Source organism: Saimiri boliviensis, chromosome 19 (genome assembly GCF_048565385.1).
Source record: "Saimiri boliviensis isolate mSaiBol1 chromosome 19, mSaiBol1.pri, whole genome shotgun sequence".
Taxonomy (NCBI): Eukaryota; Metazoa; Chordata; class Mammalia; order Primates; family Cebidae; genus Saimiri; species Saimiri boliviensis.
The window spans coordinates 15,586,867-15,612,059 of record NC_133467.1 but is presented as its reverse complement, the minus strand read 5'-3'; the positions used below and the strand labels follow the sequence as shown (position 1 = coordinate 15,612,059).

General features: G+C 37.3%; 1 protein-coding gene across 4 annotated transcripts in view; it reads left to right on the top strand.

The window, feature by feature from the left end:
• The window catches only part of RALGPS2 (Ral GEF with PH domain and SH3 binding motif 2), a 189,654-nt gene that overhangs the window by 38,079 nt on the left and 126,382 nt on the right, over positions 1-25,193 (top strand). For all 4 annotated transcript variants that reach the window (XM_003925334.4, XM_003925333.4, XM_074390145.1 and 1 more), the window contains 3 exons: positions 7,156-7,295; positions 13,620-13,724; positions 14,932-14,982. In XM_003925334.4, coding sequence (XP_003925383.1) covers positions 7,239-7,295; positions 13,620-13,724; positions 14,932-14,982 — 213 coding nt within the window. In that variant the 5' untranslated portion in view covers positions 7,156-7,238. The remainder of the gene's footprint in view (positions 1-7,155; positions 7,296-13,619; positions 13,725-14,931; positions 14,983-25,193) is intronic.

Below are 25,193 nucleotides of genomic sequence, written 5' to 3'. Positions count from 1 at the left end.
TTCTTTGTGTTGATTTTCAACCTTGTCTTGGACCTTTGTTGAGCTTCCTTGCAGTCCATGCTTTTAATTCTTTATCTGTCACTTGGAGTTTCCATTTTTGTTAGGGACCGTTGCTGGAGAGCTGTGTAATCCTTTGGTGGTGTCATTGTATTCAGATTTTTCGTGGTGCACAATTCTTGTGCTGGTTCCGTCTCATCTGGAGACACTGGCACTTCTAATTTTTGTAATTATTTTTGTGCAGGTAGAATTTTTTTCTTCTTTCTCTGTGATATTATTGCTTTTTCCTTCTTTCCCTTTTCCCTATTGACTAGGGGGTGTGACCATAGAGAATGCTGGGTAGGATCTTTTGACTTTGCTTCTATAACCATAAGCCGTTTGGTTGGCAGGTTTTAAATTGGGCTGTACAGTTCTACCTACCAGCCAGTAGATAGTGCTTATGGGTAAGCGCTAGCTGTGGCCAAAGTGGCCGAGTGTGCACTTGATCCTTGTTTACTGGGAGCTGTTCTCTGTTGCCTCAGGCAGTGGGCTGATTCATGGAGTAAACAGTGGTTTGTGCTCCCTCCTCAGCCCTGGGGAGGTGTGGGGCGGGGTGGAAGGTGGACAGAGCTGTACCAAGCAGGTCCACCTACAGGTTCCCCAATGGCAGGCACGAGAACCAAGGCCAAAGGAGAATCCAGTGGGTGCCCACCAAGTGCCCAGAAGCGTGTCCGGGAGCTGAGAAACCTCCTTGACCCCAAGTTCTCTACACATGGATGGGCAGCCTAAACTCATAATCCAGGAGAGTGAGTGCTCCAGATGCTTGGAGATACGACTGGGCATGGAGCACAGATAGCCTCCCGTGCACCAGGATCTCTGCACAGGAATGGTAGGGTGGCTTAGGCTGCTGTTCAGATGAGCAAGAGCTCCAAATGGATGGCTTTTTTTTTTTTTGAGACAAGATCTCACACTCTGACCTAGGCTAGAGTACTGTGGCATGATTATGACTCACTGCAGACTCGGCCTCCCAGCCTCAGGTGATTCTCCTGCCTCAGTGTCAAGAGTAGCTAGGACTACAGGTATGCACCACCATGTCTGGCAGATTTTTTTTTTTTTTTTTCAGACACAGGATTTTACCGTGTCATCCAGGCTGGTCTTGAACTCCTAAGCATAAGCAAAGCAATCCACCTACCTTGGCCTCCCCAGGTGATGGGATTACAGGCTTGAGCTAACATGCCCTACCCACAGTTGATCTTTATGCACTATCTTGATATTTCCAAGTGGCTGAGGCATGCTAAAAGTCTCTAATTCACCATGTTGGGGGGAAAAAAGATGCCACATTACCTTTATCTTTCACTTTATTTTTCTCTGTCACACATATACATACTGTTTTCCTAAAATATTTAAGAGTAGTTTGCATACTTCATACTTTTTTTTTCTTTTTTTCTTTTTTTTTTTGAGACAATTTCACCTTGTTGCCCAGGCTGGAGTGCAGTGGCACAATCTTGGCTGACTGCATCCTCAGCCTCCCAAGTAGCTGGTACTACAGGCGTGTACCACCAGGCCCAGCTAATTTTGGTGTTTTTGGTAGAGACAGGGTTTCACCATGTTGGCTAGGCTGGTCTCAAATTCCTAACCTCAGGTGATCCACCCACTTCAGTCTCCCAAAGTGCTGGGATTACAGGTGTGAGCCATTGCACCTCCCCACCCTTTTACCTCTTAATATTTCTGTATTTCTTAAGAACAAAGGTGTTCTTTTATGTGTTAATAACTACAGGAAATTGTCATATTTAGGAAATTGATACAGTAATCTACAGTCTGTATTCCAATTTTGTGATTTACCAAAAATATCCCTTAAAGTATTTACTACCATCTAATACAGGACATTTAGTTGTCATATCTCTCGCATTTCATTTAAATTGTAATAGTTCTTCTGCCTTTCTCATAACACTGGCATTTTTTTGAAGAATATATTTATCGAATGTTCTTCAGATTAGGTTTGTCCATGTCCTTGAGATTAGATTTCAGTTATGGGGTCCCAGTTCAACTTCTTGTCAGTGATGTTGTGTCTTTCCCAGAGTATTGTCACATACAGAGGCACATGATACCTCTTTTCCTCATTGGTGATAATAATTTTGATCTACTCAGTTAAGGGATTGCCCAGTTCTTCATAGTATAGTTATTTATTTTTGTTTTCTTGTAACTAATAAGCAGTCTGAGAGGAAAAACTTTTTGTTTTTTTACTTTTTTCTAATTCATGTCTTTGTAAAAAATTTAAAAATATATAGGTAAGCTAAAGTTAGGGAAAAATTGTCTTATAAACCTAGACATAACCACATTTTGGTGTATATTGGTACATATCTTTTCTTTATGTTATAATAATAATAATAACCAAAAAGGACTATGCCTTAAACACTGTTTGGTAAATTGCTTTACTCATTTAGCAGTATGTTTTAAATATTTTTTTCATGTGTCACTAACTATATGATATTTTAATGGCTGCATAGTTTTCCATTATGTAACAGTCCCTTGCCTATAGATTATTCTGTGATGTTCAGTTTAGCCTCACATTCCAGGTACAAGAGATCCTTAATGGCTCTTCCCTAAGGCTTAGGGAATCTCTTATACCCAAAGGCCTCCAACCATGGAATCTTGATGTCTGTCTTTTCCCGTTAGCACGGCCATGTTGTTTTTCTTTTCCACTGTTCCATACTAACATACTATGTTCCTTTTTCTAACCATTCCTAGGTCCACAGTAGCACACTTTTATCATGTATTTAAACCTATTTCTGATTCACTTGGGATGTTTTCTTGCTTTAACTGCTAATGTTGTATCCGGATATCAATTTGTTTGTTTGTTTTATTGCGAATATATATGATTATGAGTTAAGTGAACTTTTATGGGGTAGTCTTTTGAGTAGAGCTTCTGGCCAAAATACCTTCATACCCACCAAAAACAAAAACACAAAATTTTTGGAGCAAAGTTTATCTTTTTATTTGGAACTTCTTTTTCTGTTACCTGAATTTCTAGTTAACCTATATTAATATTTTGGGTCAGGTATCTTAGGAGATCTCAGCGCTTGTCTATTAGAATTACTTAGCAAATTATTTTGAGTGAACTTACTATACAGAAGATAAAGCAAACCTCAAAATGCATTATTTTATAATTTTTCTCCCTTTAATACTTAATCATTTGAAAGTCTGTCTTCCCCTACACATTGTTTAGTTTTAAGCTGTTTAGGTATATTGGAAATATAAGCTCTCTGTGTAGGTGTGGGACAGTTTACCAATGAATCAGCCCATGCTTTCATAATTTAGTGCAATGTGACAAAATTATGTCTTGGAGATTTATGTGTAGAGTCTCTATTGACCGAAGGCAAGACAATTTTAACAATTTTAAGTGAATGAAGTAACTTTATTTTTAAACTTTTTTTTTTGAGACAGTGTCTCTCTCCGTCACTCAGGCTGGAGTGCAATGACGCAATCTCGGCTCACTGCAACCTCCACCTCACAGATTCAAGCGATTTCTCCTACCTCAGCCTCCCAGGAAGCTGGGATTACAGGTGCTTACCACCATGCCTAGCTAATTTTTTGTATTTTTAGTTGACATGGGGACGTAACGTCTGCGGTTTTATGGAGGACAATGTACATAGTGATACCCTGTCTCAAAAAATGTAAAAAATTAGCTGGGCGTGGTGACACATAACTGTAGTCCCAGCTACTCAGAAAGCTGAGGTGGTAGGATTGCTTGACCCCAGGAGTTGGAGGCTGCAGTGAGTTAAGATTGTGCCATGTGTTCCAGCATGCATGACAGAGCTAGACCCTGTCTCTTAAAGAAAATGGCTGCTGTGATGTTGGTAGTCACGTTGAAAGATTGTGTCATTTACAACACTAAGAAAAGTAAATAAAATATTAAAGCATATATTTGGTATATTTAATGTGAACTTTTCTGTGTGCAAAATATAGAAAGGTCTTTGAGGCACATACTAAAACAATAAACCCATGTCTCTGTCTTTTAGAACTTGTAATATTTTTACAGTATCATATAAGCCTCTCTGTTATACTTCAACATTATTAAATACTATTGACATGTACATTTTTAAATAGTCATTAAAAGTTTATTTGCTTTAAGGTATGCTTTGCTGTATTTTAAAATAAGTAATGGATTTTAATATGACCTTAATTTTCATGAAATGCATGAGTGACAATTTATTTAAAAAGCAGAGAAGGCCAGGTGCACTGGCTCACGCCTGTAATCCCAGCACTTTGGGAGGCCAAGGCCACGGATTATCTGAGGTCAGGAGTGCCAGACCAGCCTGGCCAGCATGGTGAAACCCTGTCTCTACTAAAAATTACAAAAAAGTAGCTAGGTGTGGTGACTTGTGCCTATAATCCCAGTCACTCAGGAGGCTGAGGCAGGAGAATTTGTTGAACCTGGGAGGCAGAGGTTGTAGTGAGCTGAGATCGTGCCATTGCACGCTAGCTTGGGCAACAAGGAAAATTCTGTCTCATTAAAAAAAAAAGCAGAGAAAATGTGATTTTTATTAATATTGTTCCTGGTCTGTATTACGTTTTTTAAAGTAATAGTAATGAAATTTATATTTTGATATGTAAAGTAAGTTAAAGATGTAACTCCTTTAACTATGAAATTAAAATCTTTTTCTTAGCACTAGGGGGCACCCCTGATTTATAAATTCATGTTATACTTAATCTTGCATAGAAAGTGGAGTGAAATGAAATTTTTGAAAAATATTTTATTACAAACTGAATTATTAGTTTTATTGTATAGCAGTATAAATATAAGTTGATTCTTCAGAATGAAGCTTATAGAATGAGATAGTTTAGGTGGGAGGAAATTAAAGTATTTTTGTGCTTTATTCATTTTCACATTGATTTTTTTATGTGGGTGCTTTAAATGGTTTTAAAACTTGATGATTTTGAATATATTTCTGTTTTAAAAGTTCCAGCAAGTGTTCTGCTCTTGTCAGGTGCTTAGGCCATATCTGAATAAATGAAGATAAATTCAAGATGTGACTGAAGGCTGCTGTCATTAGTTACAATTTTTAAGCATTTCCAAACCAAGAGCATGTTTTGCTACATCTAGGAAACATATCTTAGCCATTCTCATTCATTGTGTTTGCAATTAGGATTTTTAGTGATGCTCAGCAACAATCGCTTGGCAAAGGTATATTTCTAAGGTTTTGTCTTCATTATTTAAGAGACTATTGAATTTCAGCTTTATGGGGATTAAGTAAATAGTAACATCTGCATCATCATTGCATTACATTAATAGCATATTTACCATGGCCCAACACTGTTGTAGGTATTGCATATATTAACTCATTTCTCTTCACCACAACTCTATGAAATAGGTAGTTCTTATTCTCCCATTTTATAGTTGAGAAAACTGAGTACAGAAAAGTTAAAATTTCCTGGGTTTACACACAGGTAGTGTGGTTCCAAAATTTGTGCTTTTAAATCACTGTATCCTGTATGGCTCCAGAGAAAGGAAAGTTAGCATTGAAGTAATTGATACTTAAAACTCAGTTTTTTGGTTTTTGTTTTTTGGTTTTTTTTGAGGCAGAGTTTCGCTCTTGTTACCCAGGCTGGAGTGCAGTGGCACGATCTCGGCTCACCGTAACCTTCACCTCTTGGGTTCAAGCAATTCTCCTGCCTCAGCCTCCCGAGTAGCTGGGACTACAGGCTCGCACCACCATGCCCAGCTAATTTTTGTATTTTTAGTAGAGACAGGGTTTCACCACATTGAACAGGATTGTCTCGATCTCTTGACCTCGTGATGCACCCACCTCGGCCTCCCAATGTGCTGGGATCATAGGCATGAGCCACCATGCCCGGCCTAAAACTCAGCTTTTAAAGAGAGCATAGAATACCTAATTTATAGACACATAACCATTTCACTTATGAAAAATATCATAGATCTTTAAAGTTGAAAAGAGATCTTAAAGTTTATTTACCTCTACCATTTTACAGAGAGGAAGAAATTCTGTCCTAGAGAGGTAAAGTTACCTACTCCGTTTATATGGGAGGTTATTTTCGAAAAGATATTAGAACTTCAAGTAAGTACTGTGACTTCCAGTAAAGTGGAAAGAAATACTGTGTTGTGGAAAGAATATTTGACTAGAATTTTGATGGCTTAAATCTTGTTCTTGGCTCCTTATTTACCATCCTGTGTCCACAGAGGCTCTGCGTTTCTTTGTGTTATGTGGGTCTGACATATCTTACCTAATTAGTGTTATTGGTAGTTGTGCAAATCAACATAATGTATTAATGATATTCAATAAACTTTAAAGTCCTATACAAGTAAACATAGTGTGTATCATGGTACAGTAAAGCCGCGATATCTGTGGGTTCTATATCTATGGATTCAAACAACTCTGAGTTGAAAATATTTGGGGCAAAAAAAAAGGATGGTTGCATCTGTACTGAACATATACAGACTTTTCCTTGCCATAATTCCTTAAACAATACAGTATAACAGCTATTTACTTAGCATTGACATTGTAGTAAGTGTTATGAGTAATCTGGAGATGATTTAAAGTATACAAGAGGATGTGTACAGGTGATATGCAAATGCTGCACCATTATGTAAGGGCCTTAAGCATCTGTGGATTTTGGTGTCTGTAGTGGATCCTGGAACAAATCCCCCATGGGTACTGAGAGATGGTTATATTTTTATGACATGTATTCCATAATATTTTAAGTATTTGTGATACCTTGGTCATCTAGATCACTAGCTGTGATAAGCCTATTCAGTACTGTTGATTTATGGGTGTCATTTGGATCACTAAAAATTTATTGTGTTGTGGTATGAGTTCCTTTGCCATGCGTTGTTTTACACATTTTATTTACTTAAAACTAAGAAATTTGTGCATTTGATTTTTTTCCCTCACAATACCCAGTTAGCAAAAAGTTATGCTTTTGCTTTGCTTATGAAGAACATAATAGTAACATCTATTGATGATACTGTTTTTCTGGTGTTTCTGATTGTTTGAAAATAGCATACAAGAGTGTCCTCAATCTGGATTCAGTGGCTTAGCTAAAATAATAAATAGAGTTTAGTGAAGTTGAAGTATTTTGTTTCTTGGTATGGTGGTAGGCATGGAGTTATTTTCTTAAACTTTGAGGAAGATACATGCTTAACCTTGTTATTTTTTACAGGAATAATGTATTTGTGGCCTTGGACATGAGGCAATCAGTCCTCTGTTGCTGTTAACATAAGGTCAGGGACTGATGAGGAAAGCATGGACCTAATGAACGGGCAGGCAAGCAACGTCAATATTGCAGCTACTGCTTCTGAGGTAAGACATTTCAGAAGCTTAGTTATAAAGTTTCTTACCTGACTTTCTAATTTCTCAAGCATTATGTTTGTTCATATACTTAAATCAGAAGTGCAACACATATTTTAACTTTTACTTTAGTGATTCATATGTTTGCTCTGCATCATAGAAATGCTCAATCCTTATCTACTTAACTTGAAAAATAATGATAAATAGTGGTAACTCATAAAACTCCTTAGTTTTAAAAGAAACATAGAATTTCTTTTTAGAGTATTTTTACATTACATCATATTTTGCTTTTGGTTTTGTTTTGAGATGGAGTCTTGATCTGTCTCCAGGCGCCAGGCTGGAGTGCAGTGGTGCGATCTCGGCTCACTGCAACCTCTGCCTCCCGGGTTCAAGCAATTCTGCCTCAGCCTCACGAGTAGCTGGGACTACCGGCACAAGCCACCACACCCAGCTAATTTTTGTATTTTTAGTAGAGATGGGGTTTCACCATGTTGGCCAGGATGGTCTCCATCTCTTGATCTTGTGATCTGCCCACCTCAGCCTCCCAAAGTGCTGGGATTACAGGCATGAGCCACTGCACCCGGCCTCTACATCACATCATATTTGAGGGCAATAATGCAAGTAAGGCAAAGAAAGATTCTTTTACTTGGAATCACTAAATTTTGGACACCATCCAGATCACTTGATTCCATGTATATTAGAGGAAACCAAAGAACTGTTAGGCTGGAATATTGAAAGGGCTTACTCTACTGATGTTGTTTAGCATTTAAGATGGAGATGTCAAGACTGAACTAGATGCTCACCCCTCTAGTTAATATATTATGATCGTATTTTTGCCCCAACTTTTTTCTTTTTTTCCTTTGTTTATAAATCTAGGGAACTTACCTGCTTTCCTTAATAAGTTCAGTATCTAGCTTCTATATTTCTTCTTTATCTTAGTATATTGGATGAGAATAATGTTTATGACCCTTGAACACCTTGATCTCAAAGTTCCTTAATAGCCTCAACTCCTTTTTGTTTCAGCCAGTTACTTAGGCCTTAATATCACTGAAAATATTCTAAGTCTATGGTTTCAATTGTTTTTCTTATGTAGATGATTTATTTATTTTTATCTCTAGCCCTGGCATCCTTCATGAATTTTATTAAGCATTTTTGATGGACCAGACATTGGTAATATCCACAAAATCAATCTTATTACTATTCTGCTTCACAACCATGAAGAAAATAGTCCAAGTCTTTTCTCTAACTTAACGTTAATAACATCACATTTCAATAGCCATCTAAGTTTAAATCTTTAGAGGGGTGTGTGTGTGTGTGTGTGTGTGTGTGTGTGTGTGTGTGTTTTGAGAGAGTTTCGCTTTTGTCATCTAGACTGGAGTGCAGTGATGTGATCTCAGCCCACTGCAACCTCTGCGTCCCGGGTTCAAGCGATTCTCCTGCCTCAGCCTCCCAGGTAGCTGGGATTACAGGTGCTCACCACCATGCCCAGCTAATTTTTGTATTTTTAGTAGAGATGGGGTTTCACCATGTTGGCCAGGCTGGTCTCAATCTCCTGACCTCAGGTGAGCTGCCCATGTCAGCCTTCCAGAGTGCTGGGATTATAGATGTGAGCCATTGCGGTCGACCGATGTGTTGTTAATTAACTTCATTTTGCCCACCACAACCGTTGTCTCATCATAGCAGAGAGAGTCCGCTAGCAAGACAGAGTTACAGTTTTATATAATGTGATCATGGAAATGACATCTCATCCCCTTTTCCGTATTCTACTGGTTAGAAAAGAAACAAGTCACAGGTCCTGCCCACACTCACGGGGAGAGAATCACACAGGGGTGAGAATACCAAGAGATAGAGATCTTTAGTAGCTATCTTAGAGCCTGTCCACTGTGCTTTATCTCTGGGATCCAGTACTTTTCTCCTTATTTCTATGACTATACTACCATCTTAGTTTGGTCATTGATTATTTCTTGTCTAGATTAGTGCCATGGCCTTTTAGTCTGGCTGTTGCACTTGTATTCTTTGTTGTTTCTGATCCTTCCACTGAAATTTAAGATTAGTATTCTTAAAATGCAACTCTTAAAGTTTATCTTTTCCCAGAAGAAGCCTTCTAATTAAATTCAAATGCCCCCTTGGCCTTTCATTCAAGACTTTCTTCAAAACGGCTCCAAATTTTTGGATTTAACCCCCTACTGATCCTCTGCTTGAAACTTAGATTCTTACGAGAGTATACTACATTTGCTGGTGTCTGTATGAACCATTACATTTTGCTGCTTCTGTCTTAACTTTGCCTAGACCAGTTTTTCTAGCTGGAATTTTTATTCCCATTCTAGTGTCCCCTCCCCATCACTGCACACACAAAAAATTTGTCTTTCAAACATATTTCAAATGCTGTGCTTTTAATAAACCCTCCTCTAATCCCTTAAACAGATGGGAGCTTTCCTATTTTTAAAACTATCACTTAGAAAAACCTCTTTCTATAATTTTTTTCTATAAATTTATACCTAGCGTTTTTTATATTTATAACCATAGGATTATGTTTATATGTTTGTAATATGTGTTTGTTTTCTTCATCTATTTATAACCATATTTCTTGAATGTGTTATATGTATGTATGTGTATGGTATGTTTTTAACTATATATCCGGAAATACCTGTTCTAGTATCATAGGAAGCAGAATACAAATATTTGGCAAATAAAAGATCATTTCACTTGTACGAACAATTCTGTTGACTTTTCTAAAAGTGAATGAAGTACATCAGGCGTCAGAGTATAGTATATTAGCCAGATGTAAAGTAAGAATGAAAATCTGCCCTTTAAATTGTCTGATTATTGTGGCAAGAAAACAAAATTAAAAAGCTGTGTTTTCCACCTTCTCTTAAAATACAGATCTAGTAAATTCAAGTACAAATTTCTTATAAAAGTGATAAGCTTACAGAATGAATAAAATACTTCATCTGGGTTGGCTGTCTTCTCTTTTCTCAGTACCTTTTATATTTAACTTGTGCTTGAAGTTTCTGTCAGTAGGAGAATTACAGTGAACTTGTTTTCAGACATTTAGAAGTATCAGTAGTTTTTGAGTCATGCCTTGAATGAATTACTGCTGTTTAATAAATGGTGTTGGGAAAACTGGCTAGCCATGTGCAGAAAGCAGAAACTGGACCCCTTCCTGACACCTTACACTAAAATTAACTCCAAATGGATTAAAGATCCAAACATAAGACCTAACACCATAAAAACCCTAGAAGAAAATCTAGGCAAAACCATTCAGGACATAGGCATAGGCAAGGACTTCATGATCAACACACCAAAAGCATTGGCAACAAAAGCCAAAATAGACAAATGGGACCTAATCAAACTCCACAGCTTCTGCATGGCAAAAGAAATAGTCGTTAGAGTGAATCGGCAACCAACAGAATGGGAAAAAATTTTTGCAGTTTACTGCTATTCTCTTACTGGACATTATTGCTTAGTGTCTCATTACCAATTTATTACTAGTATTAGGGAAGCACGTCAAAATGCACACTAGTAATTTTTTAAGCTGTAGTGGCTAAGAAGGAAAAAAGAAGTGTTTATTCTTTTTGATAAGCAATAAAATAGTCATAATAATTTACTAACTTGTCTTGAATGAGTTAAAAACTTGGAGAAAATTACTGATTTATATTTATGAGTCATGTATTCACCTGACAGAATGCATCTAGTTATTTGGACAGCTATTGGATTAGTGTATAGTGCTTAACTGATGTCTATTTCAATACTTAACATTATGAATAAAATTTTGTATTAGTTTTGGAACATAAAATAATGCTGTTGACACACTATAAACTAGTCATAGTTACAGAGATTAAACACAAGAAATAAAACATTTGAGGGACCTTAGGTTTCTGCTTGGATTCATTCACTGGAATTTAGATTTCTGCTCAGATTTCTAAAGAGCTTAGAATTCATTATTCCTGTCGTCACAATAGGAAAAAAGCTAAACAAACTGAAAATCAATAAATCCTCTTAGCTCTGTCAGAGAATTGGTATCACAGAAGCAAACTAATAGGGATGCCCTGAAACCTGGAGAGATAGGCATACAGAGAATCACCGCTTATAGGAGCAGAAGTCAGTGGAGCCACGTAAACTCTAATTGATGAACTCTGGAGACTGTGAACTAGCTTGGGAGTTAAAAGCTCCTGGGAGCTGTCTTAGGTTCTTCTCACTTTTTGTGATTTTTGTTATCTCTAGGATGCCAACCAGCTTCTCACAGTAAAGACAGAGAAAAATTCCCTTCTGCTTCTAGCAGGGGGAGAAGTAGCCATTTTGAAATACACCCAGATAGAAAGTAACCATATTGAAATATACCCAGAGCATTCTGTTCTCCACCTGCCCTCAAGGGAAGCTACTTCACCAGAGCTTAACCTGCTTGGGAGAGGAAAAATCTTCAACTTCAAGCCCCTCTAGACTTCCTGTTTCACCTAAGCAGAGTGAGGCCGGCAGAGAAGCATTTGTGAAGGTCACAGACTGAAACCTAATCATAGGAGTATAGGACACTCTCCCCCAGCACCCCGTCAAACACACACACACACACACACACACACACACACACACACACACACACCCCTCTTTACCTTACCGCATCACATCAGCAGGGTTCCTGTAGAATATTAAGATTTCATCTGAAAGAACTGCAAGGCTCAGATTGTGAGAAGGTATTTGTAGGGAAACCCAAAGACAACAGAGGATCCAAAAAAAAGGATACTAGAGGAAATTGAAGACGCAGACACCTGTAACAACACCAAATTATAAGCACAGCATAATGCCTAGCATGATGGACAAAACCTAAAACCTTACAGTAAAGGCCTATTCAATCTCAGTTCCTACTACCCAATATACAGTTTTTAGCTTTCAACAGAAAATTACAAGCCATGCTGAAAGGCAAGGAAAAAACACAGTCTGAAGAGATAAATCAAGCAACAGAACCACACTGATATGGCAGAGATTTCACAATTATCAGACTGGCAGTTAAAATAACTGCAATTAATATGCCAAGGCCTCTAATGGAAAAAAAAAAAAAAAGCGGACAACATGAGAACAAATGGTTAATATAAGCAGGGATCTTGAAACTCTTAAGAATCAAAAAGAAATGCTAGGATTCAAAAGCACTGTGACAAAAATGAAGAATGCCTTTGGGGAGCTAATCAATAGACTGGTGACCAACAGACAGCTAAGGAAAGAATCAGTGAGCTGGAAGGTATGTCAGTAAAACTTCTCAAACTGAAATGCAAAGAAAAAATAGAATGGAAAAAAGAAACAGAATAGCCCAGGACTGTGGGACAAAAGATGTAACATGTGTATAATGGGAACACCAGAAGGAGAGAAAGAAGCCGAAGAAATATTTGAAGTAATAATAGTTGAGAATTTTTCAAAATTAATGACAGGTCCCTTTCTTTGTAATGATCATGGCTCAATACTTGGTATGTAGCTGCTACTAAAAGGGGTGGAAAGCAAAAATGAGGTATAATGACAGGGGCTCAAAACTGACATATATAATAGCTGGTGGGTTGTTCTGTGTATACTGTGCTAATTGAAATGTTCGTTAATTTTTTTGCTGTTATCTGTAGCCTCATATTCTACCACCATTTAATAGAGCCTGATCTAAATATTCTTATATTGATGTTCCTCTGAATTTATCCAACTGATATAGAATATATTATTATGTCGTGGAGGTGAGGTGGAAAATTTTAACAGTAATAAGATTTTCAAGGTCAAAATTCACCTTTCAATCTTTGTATAGCCACAGCATATTCAAACTTAAAACTCATTTTTAAGCAGAGAAAACTTAAATTTATAATATGATAGGAGGAACAGTATTAATTGTACTATCACAGACAGATCCCTTAACTACGAATGGATCATATATAACTCTTTAATTAACAGCATTCTGAATATTTTCTAAGTTTTAAAGGTAATTTGTCTTTTTCGTAATAAAAATTAGTTTTAAAAATTTTAAGTAGTTGTAAAGACTTCTCCCCTGACTTCCCTTTACCTTATTTGAGAATCACTGAATTAGTTAAAATCATTTATTTTTATAGGAAATGATAGGCTGTCGGGATAAAGACAGACACACAAGGAAATGACTCATTCAAGAACCCAAAAATTTAAAATCACAGTTTTAGATTTCAAGTTGTCTGACCCTTTATCTGGTGCTCTAAGAACTAAGCAGTATGTTCCGCTCAGCTTTTCTGCAGCATTTGTTAACCTACTGTTTTGTTTTCTCAGTTTTTAAGGCCAGGCTAGTTTGTGTCACTTGACTGTGAGACAGTATTTAAAAGGCTGCATTTTCTTTCACTTTAACAGAAAAGTAGCAGCTCTGAATCCTTAAGTGACAAAGGTTCTGAATTGAAGAAAAGCTTTGATGCTGTGGTATTCGATGTTCTTAAGGTTACGCCAGAAGAATATGCGGTAAGCCTCCTACCTCTGCCTTCTCCGGTTTTGCACATAATTTGCATGTTAGTTCTATTGAGTTAGAATTTGTAGGTCCAGCAAAAGAGATGGCTTTTAAGAAGCTGGATATGAGAATTATTGGGGAAAGTAGTATAAATGTGGGGCAAACAGAGGGATAAAGTGGGAAAAGTAAGAAAAACTGTACCTTTTTTTTAGGGCAGCTTTATAAGTTACACTTCAATTTGGTAAGTAACAGTACGTAATTACCATTATGGTAATTGTTTTCATCCCTCTATACCATTTCTCTAAGCCAACTGTATTTTAATTGACATATCTAAGAGCTGGGCATGGTGGCTCACGCCTGTAATCCTAGCACTTTGGGAGGCCGAGGTGGGTGATCACCTGAGGCCAGGAGTTCAAAACCGGCCTGGCCATCGTGGTGAAACCCCATCTTTATTTAAAAAAAAAAAAAAAAGTTAAAAAAAAAAAAGACATATCTAAGAAACATTTTCGCTCTTTTTTAATTAAACAATTGAAACATGAAATGTCAAGGTGTTATTGCAACATTATGAAAGGTATCTAGAAAAACATTTCTTAACTAACATAAATATATTTGTTTTCTCATTCTTTTTTAATTTGTTAGCAGAATATATTGATTTCCTAATGTTAAGCCACTCCTGCATTCCAGAGATTAAACCGTGCTTGGTCATAGCATATTATTTTCTTGATATTGTTGAATTTTGTTGTATATCTATAGCCGTAAGTGGGATAGGTCCATGACATATAAAGCCCTGAGATATAATGTGTTGGCTTCCGTGTAGTTTCGTTACTTATTTATAAGTTAGGAAGAAAAACTTTTTAGTAATAATCCGATGTTACACCACTGAGGAGCTGTAATTTAATCATCATAACAAGAACACTGCTGCATGAACTAATAAATATGGTTTTATTTTTTGATTATAATTTAATGTGACTGTCCAAATTTTAAAATTATTTTTATTTTTTAACTTTACATAATTTATCTTCCAAAAAAATACAAATAGACATTAGATAATTAGAAATAATTTTATTTAATGGTACAGGGGCTACATGTTATTTTCTATAAGCCCTTATAAAAATTGAGTATTCAGTAATAATTTTAGTATAGAATATAATTTTAATTTAGGTTACATTTCTTGGTATAGCATTCCAAAGAAGAAATTGTCATTTTTACTTTTTATTTCAGGGTCAGATAACATTAATGGATGTTCCAGTATTTAAAGCTATTCAACCAGATGTAAGTAGTTTTGAGAATGTTCCTTATTTTTAAGTATAGAAAACGATCAATCTCAAATTAAGATGTTTTAGAAATGTTAAATTATACTTCATATTAATTTTTAGATGTTTGAAACTTATATTATAACTTATATACATATTATCTGAGCCTCAGAAACCCATGTGGCATTCTTAGCAATACATCACTGAGTCATAAATGTGACTATACTTGACCCTTGAACAAAGCACAGGTTAGTAGCACTGACCCTTGCTCGGTGACAACTCAGTCTATGACTTTTGCTTCCCTACAAACTTAACTACAAATAGCCTGCTGTTGACCAAAAAGCCTTACTGGTAACATAAACAATCAACTAACACGTATTTTGTATGTTATATATATTGTATACTGGGTTCTTACAATAAATTAGCGAGAAAATGTTACTTAAGAAAATCATAAGAAAGAGAAAATATATTTATTATTCATTAAGTGGAAGTGGATCATCATAAAGGTCTGGTCTTTGTCCTCATTATCCTCCCATGGAGTAGGCTGAGAAAGAATAGATTTGTTCTGCTATCTCAGGGGTGGTAGAGGTGGAAGAAAGTCTGTGTATAAGTAGACCCATGTATTGTTTATAGGTTAGCTGTATTTGAATCATTTTTGTTGATTTGGCTTCATTACTTACTGGAGGAAATAGACTTAGGGAAGTTGAATGATTAACCTATTGCTTTGAAGCTTTTTTAATGGGAAGATGGAAATTTGAAACTGGGTTTCACCACTAACTCTAGTAAACTTTTCCCTTACATCTTTATTTTATGACTTCATATGATTGTGTTAACGTTTTGGAGAGAAGAGAAAAGATAAAGAAACACATCATTTGTTTTTAGCAAAAACAAAGGGACTAACATTATGCATCTATTCACTGTAAGGATGTAGTATGTGTGTGTATAGTTTTCCTATCATTTTCACATTCTGAGTATGATGGTATCTCTGTTTTACTGACGAGGAAACAGAGTGATAATTGTCTTTGGTACACAACTAAGTGGTGGAACTGGGTTTCAGACTCTAAAATCTGATTCTTTTTTTTCTTAACCTCTTATGTAGTAAGAATATCAATGTGATTTTGTATCCCAAAACAAAGTCATTGATAATCCTGAAATTCAATACTATAAAATAGATACTGTTTTAGTTCTTTTGGGAACAAAATATAGTATATTCATTGTGGTGTATATACAAGTTTATAGTAGCCCTGAACACTATAATGAGTATGAGTTTCTATGTATGTCCTATGTGATTTAGGCAGTATTAGTCCTGTGATTTTCAAATAAGTTACTTACTGTCTTAGTATCTCCAGTTCAGTTCCTATAAATGAAGGGGTAGGAAATGATCTCTTAGACTCCATCATTTCCACAATTCTGTGTTTTCCTAACTTTTCCCCCATACCACAGAGGGCTCTTTAAATAGAACCATTGGATTAGCAGTAAAAGAACAATGTATTCTGTAAATGAACAAATAAAAATGACTTTTGTATTTAAATTGAAAAAAAAAACCCAGAAATATTTATTTCCTCACCTCTCTGAAAAAAAATTTTTTTTAAATGAAATTCTTTATGCAAATTACATTTTTTGGCCTGAAATTCAGCTGTCTTCTCCTTAGACATATTTTTCCTTTTGAATGAACTGCAACAATTGTATTGCTGCTTTATATGAGATCACTACTGTCCAGTAGAAATACATATTTAGTTTCTAGTACCCATATTATGAGGTAAAAGGAAGATGAAATTGAATTTAATGATTTTATTTAACCTGCTACATACAAAATATTATTTCAACTTGTAATCAGTGTAAACAATTAGTGAGATATCTTACATTCTTTTTTCTCTGCTAAGCCTTCAAATCCAACATATACAACAATTACAGTACATCTTTATTTGAAGTAGCTATATTTCAAGTGCTTAGTAGCCACCGGTGGCTAGGAGCTTGGATATTGAAGATCCAGATAATAATACTTGAAGACATAAAATTCACATCTATGGGAATTTTTTATTCCCTTGGGGCATCTGACCAATGTACTTTGTGAAACTTAGAAATGAACCTTAAAATTCCCTTGGCCTTTACTCCACTTATCTTATCCCATTGATTTTTTTTAACCCCTTAAGTATCTTATCAGTCCAGTCTGCCTCTACTCCCAACACCCCAATGTAAGATACCGTCTTCTCTCAAGTGAATTATTGCAGTGACCTCTTACTTGATCTACCTGCATTTACTCTGACCCCTCTAAATGCTTTTTTAGATTGCCAGTAGCCATGATAATCTTTTCGGCATATGTATTTGTTCATGTGATCGCTCTGCTTGAAACACCTCATTGGCTTCCTGTTGCTCTGATGATAAAGAACCATCTTAATGTGATTTGTAGATCTGTTTGCAGTTCTACCTTTTTCTACCTTCTACAATCCCATCTCACATCTTTCCTCTCTCTTTCTGGTCTAATATACGCAAGCCTTCCTTTAGCCCCTCTCACCACTGAGCCTGTGCATATCCTAATTGACTCCTATCCATCTTTCAGTTCTCAGCTCTAGTTTGACTTTCTGAGGCAAGGCTTTTTTTGTCTTTCTACAGGGTCACCTAGCACTCTGCTTTTTCACTGGACTTGTCAATTGGAGTTTAACATTTGTGTTGTGATTCAACAGATACTTACTGAATGCCTACTCTATGCCTATTATATGTGATTTTTTAGATCTAGTTTAGTTGCTGAAGGTACAGCAGTGAGCAAACACTAAAATTCCTGCCTTCCTGGATCTGATATTTGAGTGAGGTGAGCTAGACTGTGTCATGAAAAACGTAAAGCAGAGAGAAGAGAATAGGAAATGTGAGGGTAGTGGATGAAACTTTAATTAGGATGATTAGGAAGACCTTACTAAGAAGATGACATCTGAGTTAAGACCTAAAGGAGGTGAGAGAGCAAGCCATGTGGGTGTTGGGGGAAATAGTGTTCCAGGCAAATGGAAAGCCAGGGCAAAGGCCAGTGAGCTACAGTGAGTGAGCAAAGGAGGGAATGTACTGGAAGATGAGAGGTAGGGTGAGGGCTAGATGGGGTGGGACCCTGAGCATGATTGTGAAAACGATGGGAAGCCATTAGAGGGTTGTGAGCAGAGAAGTGAAATTTTCTGTGTTAGGTTTTAAGTAGCTCGCTCTTTTCCTTTCTTTCTTGCCTGCCTGCCTGCCTGCCTTCCTTGCTTCCTTCCTTCCTTCTTCCCTCCCTCCCTCTCTCTCTCCTTCCTTCCTTCCTTTTCTCCTTTCATCCTGTCCTGTCCTCCCTCCCTCCCTCCCTCCCTCCCTCCCTCCCTCCCTCCTTCTCTCCCTCTCTCTCCCCCTCTCTCCCTCCGTCCCTCCCTTCCTCCCCCCTTTCTCTCTTTCTTTCTTTCTTTTCTTTTTTTTCTTTCTTTCACAATCTTGCTTTGTCACCCATGCTGGAATGCTGCAGTGGTATGATCTCAGCTCACTCCTACTTCCACCTCCCGGGTTCAAGCGATTCTCCTACCTCAGCCTCCCTAGTCCCTAGGACTACAGGCGCGTGCCACCACACCCAACTAATTTTTGTATTTTTAATAGAGACAGGGTTTCACCGTGTTGGCCAGGCTGGTCTCAAACTCCTGGCCTCAAGTGATCCGCCCACCTCGGCCTCTCTCAAAATGCTGGCATTACAGGCGTGGGCCACTGCACCTGGCCTTAAGTAGCTCTTTCAGACTGCTGATTAGGGTATGTGGCAAAGTAAGCATAGGGCAAGAAGAGGTGGGGTACCAAGGACTGAATCAAGGAGACCAGGTGAAAGATAAAGGTGGCTTAGATCAGGGTGGGAATGGAAGAGATAATGAGAAGTTGCCAGACATTGTATGTGAAACAAGAGTCAAGTATGACACCAAGGTTTTTGGCCTGAAGCCAGATGCATGTAGTTGATACTCTCTGGGATGAAAAATTATTGTTGTCCTCTACAACTCTTAGGGGTGCTATTCATTTAAAATACAATGTATAATGCACGCTTGTGAGAAAGGCTAGAGGAACAGATTTTGAGGCAAGAGCAAGAGTTTGGCTTTGGACATATTTAACATGCCTGTTAGACAGCCAAGGAGAAAGTTGAGTTAAGGAATATATACTGAGGCCGGGCGCGGTGGCTCAAGCCTATGATCCCAGCACTTTGGGAGGCTGAGGCGGGTGGATCACAAGGTCAAGAGATTGAGACCATCCTGGTCAACATGGTGAAACCCCGTCTCTACTAAAAATACAAAAAATTAACTGGGCATGGTGGCGCGTGCCTGTAATCCCAGCTACTCAGGAGGCTGAGGCAGGAGAATTGCCTGAACCCAGGAGGCAGAGGTTGCGGTGAGCCGAGATCGCACCATTGCACTCCAGCCTGGGTAATAAGAACAAAATTCCATCTCAAAAAAAAAAAAAAAAACGGAATATATACTGGCATATGTTTCCAATCCAGTCTAGAAATATAAGTTTGGAAGATGTCAGTGTAGAGGTAGTATTTAAAAGTGTGGGTGAGATTTTCAAGAGAGTGAATACAGATACTTGATTTGATCGCCTCTGCACTGGATTTTAAGCTATGTGAGGGCTTCCTGTTGCTCTGAGAATAAGGAACCATCTTAATGTGGTTTGTAAATCTCTTCACAGTTTTACGTTTTCTACCTTCTGCAACCTCAACTTTTGCTTACAGTTTTATCCAACTGGCACAGAGTGGAAGCTCAACATTTAGAATGAGAAGATTAACATAGTGTTTAGTAAATGTTTTTGCCCAGTGAGAGAATGTTTTTAAAAATTGACAGCAGTAACTATTGGAAGAAATGGTGTAGCACCAAAATACTTTTAGGTGTTTTTTGGAGACAGGGTCTGACTCTGTTCCCCAGGCTGTAGTGCAGTGGTGCAATAACAAGTCACTGCAGCCGGGACCTCCCAGGCCCAAGCGATCCTCCCACCTCAGCCTCCCCAACTAGCTGGGACCATACGAATGTGCCACCATGCCTGGCTAATTTTTTATTTTATCTTTTTAGAGATAGGGTCTTGTTATGCTGCCCAGGCTGGTCTCAAACTCCAAGGCTCAAGGGATTCTCCTGCCATGGCCTCCCTAGATGCTGAGATTACAGGTGTGAGCCACTGCTCCCAGCCAAATTATTATTATTTTTTTCCTAGACAGAGTCTCGCTTAGACACCCAGGCTAGAGTGCAGTCACCTAATCTCAGCTTCACGGCAGCCTCCACCTCCTGGGTTCAAGCAGTTCTTCTGTATCAGCCTCCTGAGTAGCTGGGACTGCAGGCACCCGCCACCATGCCTGGCTAATTTTTGTGTTTTGATAGAGACAGGATTTCACCATATTGGCCGGGCTGGCCTCAAACTCCCTGACTCTGTGATCCACCCACCTTGGCCTCCCAAAATGCTGGGTTTACAGGTGTGAGCCACTGTGCCTGAAACAGAATATTCTTAATGTATTAGTCTCATGTAATCGCTAAGAATATATTAAATCTGGCCAGCATAAAAAGACCTTTGTTATCTGGCAGAAAAATGCTTTTAAAATTTAGTGCCATATATTAAAGACATAACAAAGCATAGTAAATAATAAGGTAAACCCCTGTGTACTTAACCAGTACTGATAAAGCCCTTCTGCATTCTCCCACCAAGGTAATCACCATCCATTATTGGTCTATATCATTCCTGTCTATTTAGTTATATTTTTTCTTTAAGTATAGCTATCTCTTAACACACACTTTTGCAGTTTTAGTTTTTTTATGTAAATAGCATTCTATTGTTTTTGTCTTTTTAGCCTGCTTTTGATGTTCAACATTGTTGACTAGCATCTATGTTTCTATATACAATTTAGTGCATTAATCACTGGATTATAGAGCATGAACATCTTTAAATTTATCAACTACTGTTAATTTGTTTTCCAAAATGATTGTACAGATACTATTATGTCAAAACTCCCTACTGATAACTTAAAAATAGATTATTTAACCCTTGATGTCAGCCAGTTTAGTGTATTAATCTTTATTAACATAAATGATGTCTTGTCTCTTTATAAAGTATATATTAAAATATTACCATCAGTGGAGAATAAAGGAATTTTTATTATTAAATCAAAATTGAAACTCAGATACTATGCAAAGATAGTGGTTATAACTGAGTCTATAACTAGTAAATTAATTTTATGTTTCTGTCCATTATATCAGTATTCAAGTCTGCACTTCATATATAATTGTATATGAAATTTTATTAAAACTGTACATATACTTTAAAAAACTGTTTAAAAGATCTTCAGTGTATTTTGTTGTTTTTTGAGACAGAGTCTCGCTGTATTGCCCAGGCTAGAGTACAGTGGCGTGATCACAGCCCACTGTATCCTTGCTCTCCTGGGCTCAAGCAGCTTTTTCCACCTCAGCCTACCAAGTAACTAAAACTACAGGCATGTGCCACTACACCTGGCTAATTTTTTAAATTTGTTTTTTATTTTTTATAGAGACAAGGTCTTTCAGTGTTGCCCAAACTGGTCTTGAATGCCTGGGCTCAGGCGATCCCCCCCCGCCTTGGCTTCCCAAAGTGCTGGAATTACAGGCATCAGCCACTGTGCCCAGCCCAGTAGTTTTAATAGGTGATAAAGGTTGAGGGGCTGTCACAAGTGAAGAATGTACAGACTGGAGTCTGTCATCCCCTTTCAAGACTGTAAATTCCATGAGGGTGGGAATCGTTGTCTATTCTGTTCATTGATGTGTCTCTAGTACCATAAAACAATACCTTCTCACCTATTTACTATTAGAGATTGATAAATGACCATTTCAAAACTCCATACTACATAGCTTGCAGGCATATGATCTCCCATTGTTTATCATTTTGGAGTCATTTTTGCAGAAGTCTGTTATTCACCCAATGTGACTTTTATAATGGCGCCATTTTTATAGAAAGTTTTTTTTCTTCCCATAATTTAGACTGTATTTTCAGGTTTCTTCCCTAGTATGAATTTTCCATTGCTGAGTAGGGCAGAAGTTTTACCAAAGGATTCTGTGGTTTCGTTAATTTCTAGTATGATTTCTGGTATGTAGTCAAAGCTCAGCACTTAAAGTTTTTCCACATTTCTTATATACATAGTTCTCCTCAGTGTGATTTCTCTTTGATCATTAAGGTTTGTTTTTTCTTTTTTTCTCTTTTTTTGAGACACAATCTTACCCTGTCACCCAGGCTGGAGGGCAGTTAACTTGATCTTGGCTCACTGCAACCTTTGTCTCCTGTATTCAAGTGATTCTTGTGCTTCTGCCTCCAGAATAGCTGGGACTACAGGCGCATGCCACCACACCCAGCCAATTTTTGTACTTTTTGGTAGAGGCAGGGTTTTACCATGTTGGCCAGGCCAGTCCTGAACTCCTGACCTTAAGTCATCTGCCTGCCTTGGCCTCTCAAAGTGCTGGGGATAGGGCGTGAGCCACCACACTCAGCTTAGATCATGAAGGTTTGTTTTCTTTTAGAAGGCTCTTACACATTTATTTATAGGACTTCTTCCAGTATAAGTTCTTTCATGTTGAAGAAGCACTGACTGTATTCTGAAGGTTTTTCCATGTTACTACATTTATAGGATTTTTGTTTTAGGTTTTTGTCTATTATAAATTGTCTGATGTTCAGAGGGAAAACAAAATAAGTCAACGAAAACCTGATTTGTTTTCAGTTATTTTATATTTATTTTGTATTCAATGTGTAAATACTTTTATTATCTAGTACTACTTATGTCTAATTAGTGTGGCATTTAAAAGAAAGAAAAATTAAAATCTTAAAATCAGTGATTATCTTCTTCTAAATAAAACAACACCAGAATTCATCAGTTAAAAAAAAAATAAAAAATAAAAAATAAAAATAAATTGTCTGATGTTCTGTAAAGCTTGTATTTCTTCAGAAGGCTTTGCTACATTGATTATACTAACAGGGTTTCTCTTCATAATGAATTTTCTGTTTCTCAGCACAGGTTGAGTTATGACAAAAAGGTGGTTTACAGTCCAGTTTTCTTTCCTGTAGCAATTCTCTGGTGCTTTTGTTAAGTCTTAAGTAAGAGACCAACTGTGCTTGAAATTTGTGCTGTACTTACTACGTTGGGTAATGTTTGTGTCTTCTATGAGAGTCTCAAGTGTCCATAAAGTGACAGGCTATGCCTGAAAGTCTGACATATAGAGCATTCAAAGAAGAAAGTTTTAGGCTGGGCGTGGTGGTTTACACCTGTAATCTCAGCACATTGGAAGGCCAAGGCTGGTGGGTCATTTGAGGTCAGGAGTTCAAGACCAGCCTGGCCAACATGGAAAAACCCTGTCTCTATTAAAAATAGAAAAATTAGGCAGGCCTAGTGTTACATGCCTGTAATTCCAGCTACTAGGGAGATTGACACACAATTGCTTGAACCAGGGAGATGGAGGTTGCAGTGAGTAGAGATTGCACCACTGCACTCCAGCCTGGGTGATGGAGTGAGACTCCATCTCAAGAAAACCCAAAACCAAAAACAGAGAAGAAAATTTTACACTTTATTTTTTCTCGTAGATCAATAAGTCAGTCATTTAGATTATATCAACAAACAGACATTAAATACAAAGAATAATAAGCCCCTCTATATAACTGGGATCACTAGGATTTACTATGGATCAAGGAAGAATGTTGGTTAAATGAGGGAAAGTACATAATAGATAATTCTGAATCTTATTAAAAAGTGTCTTGGTGGGTTTTTTTGTTGTTGTTTGTTTGTTTGTTTGTTTGTTGTTTTTTTTTTTTGGAGACAAGTTCTTACTCTGTCACCCAGGTTGGAGTGCAGTAGCACAATCTTGGCTCACCAAAACCTCTGCCTGCTGGGTTCAAGTGATTCTCATGCCTCAGCCTCCTGAGTAGCTGAGATTACAGACATGCACCACCACACCTGGCTAACTTTTATATTTTTAGTAGAGATGGGTTTCACCATGTTGGCCAGGCTGGTCTCAAACTCCTGACCTCAGGTGATCTGCCCGCCTAAGCCTCCCATAGTGCTAGATTACAAGTGTAGCCACCACACTTTACCTACATCTTACTAAAATATTTTGAAAAACTTAATAATTGAGATATTTCTGACAGTACATATAAAAAGCTTCTCTATGCAGACCTTCTAGTGTATGCCAAGATAATCTCAGAAACATCCAAAGTTCCAGCATCAGGAATATCATAATTGTATCCTTGTTTTACTGATCGTTTATCTTTGCTTTAAAATTAAAATATAAACAATTCATAAATGTAGTGAGAGATTTGAAGAAAGCAAAGAAGAGTTGTAGACTTGAAATTTTTCTTATAGACCGGAATAAACTAATTGCTTTGTTAGAAGCAAGATGCAGCTGTTTTGTCAGTTGGTATTGTTGCTATTTATCACCATGAACTTATTTAAAATACAGTAAGGTAAGGCTTAGATGACGATTAAGGAAGGTAGAGAAGAAAATTGTTGTTTGGGAGTATAGTTGTATCTGACATCAGAGATAGGAGAAGAAAGCTGCTGCCTTTATCCGTGATCTTATTATATAGGCAGCTTTAACATATTGGGAGGAAGGAAAAGAAAAGAGGATGTGAGTACATCAGAAAATAGAAGGGATTTTTTTTATATATCTTAACACTTAGGAGTTAGTTTTAAAGTTTATTTTGTGGATCAAAATATAGGAATAGTAGTGAGTACTTCATGTGTGAGACGTTTTTGTAGGTAGCCCTGTTAGGCTGAATGTTAATGGGTATACCATGTTCCTTTAAAGCTGTCCTCTTTTGAGCACAGAGATGCCTCAGCAGTAATTATCCTATCTTTGTTAGGATCTGCCAGCCTTGCCCTCTCCCTGCCTCCAGTCACTTACAGATACCATTGCTTTTTCTTTTCTTCCCTCAATCTCTATCTTCATGCTAGTCTATATTAGCCTTTTCTGTCTTCTATCTGTAGGTATCCCTACAACATCACCCTTAGAACATTCCTTTTAAGAGTATTGGAAACTACAAGATGAAATTTAGATCAAGAAATTGACTTTGCAGAACAAACCTACAAGATATAAGGAAGCTGTGACTCCTGTGAATTCAGTAATTCTTTCATAGGGTAGGTGGTAATTAGTTGTGGGGTTTTGCCACAAAATCCCAGTTGTGGGATTTTGCCCTCACTGTGATTCCAAAATAAATGAAAGTAAAAATTGGGCTTTGTAGTTTCATAGTTTAATC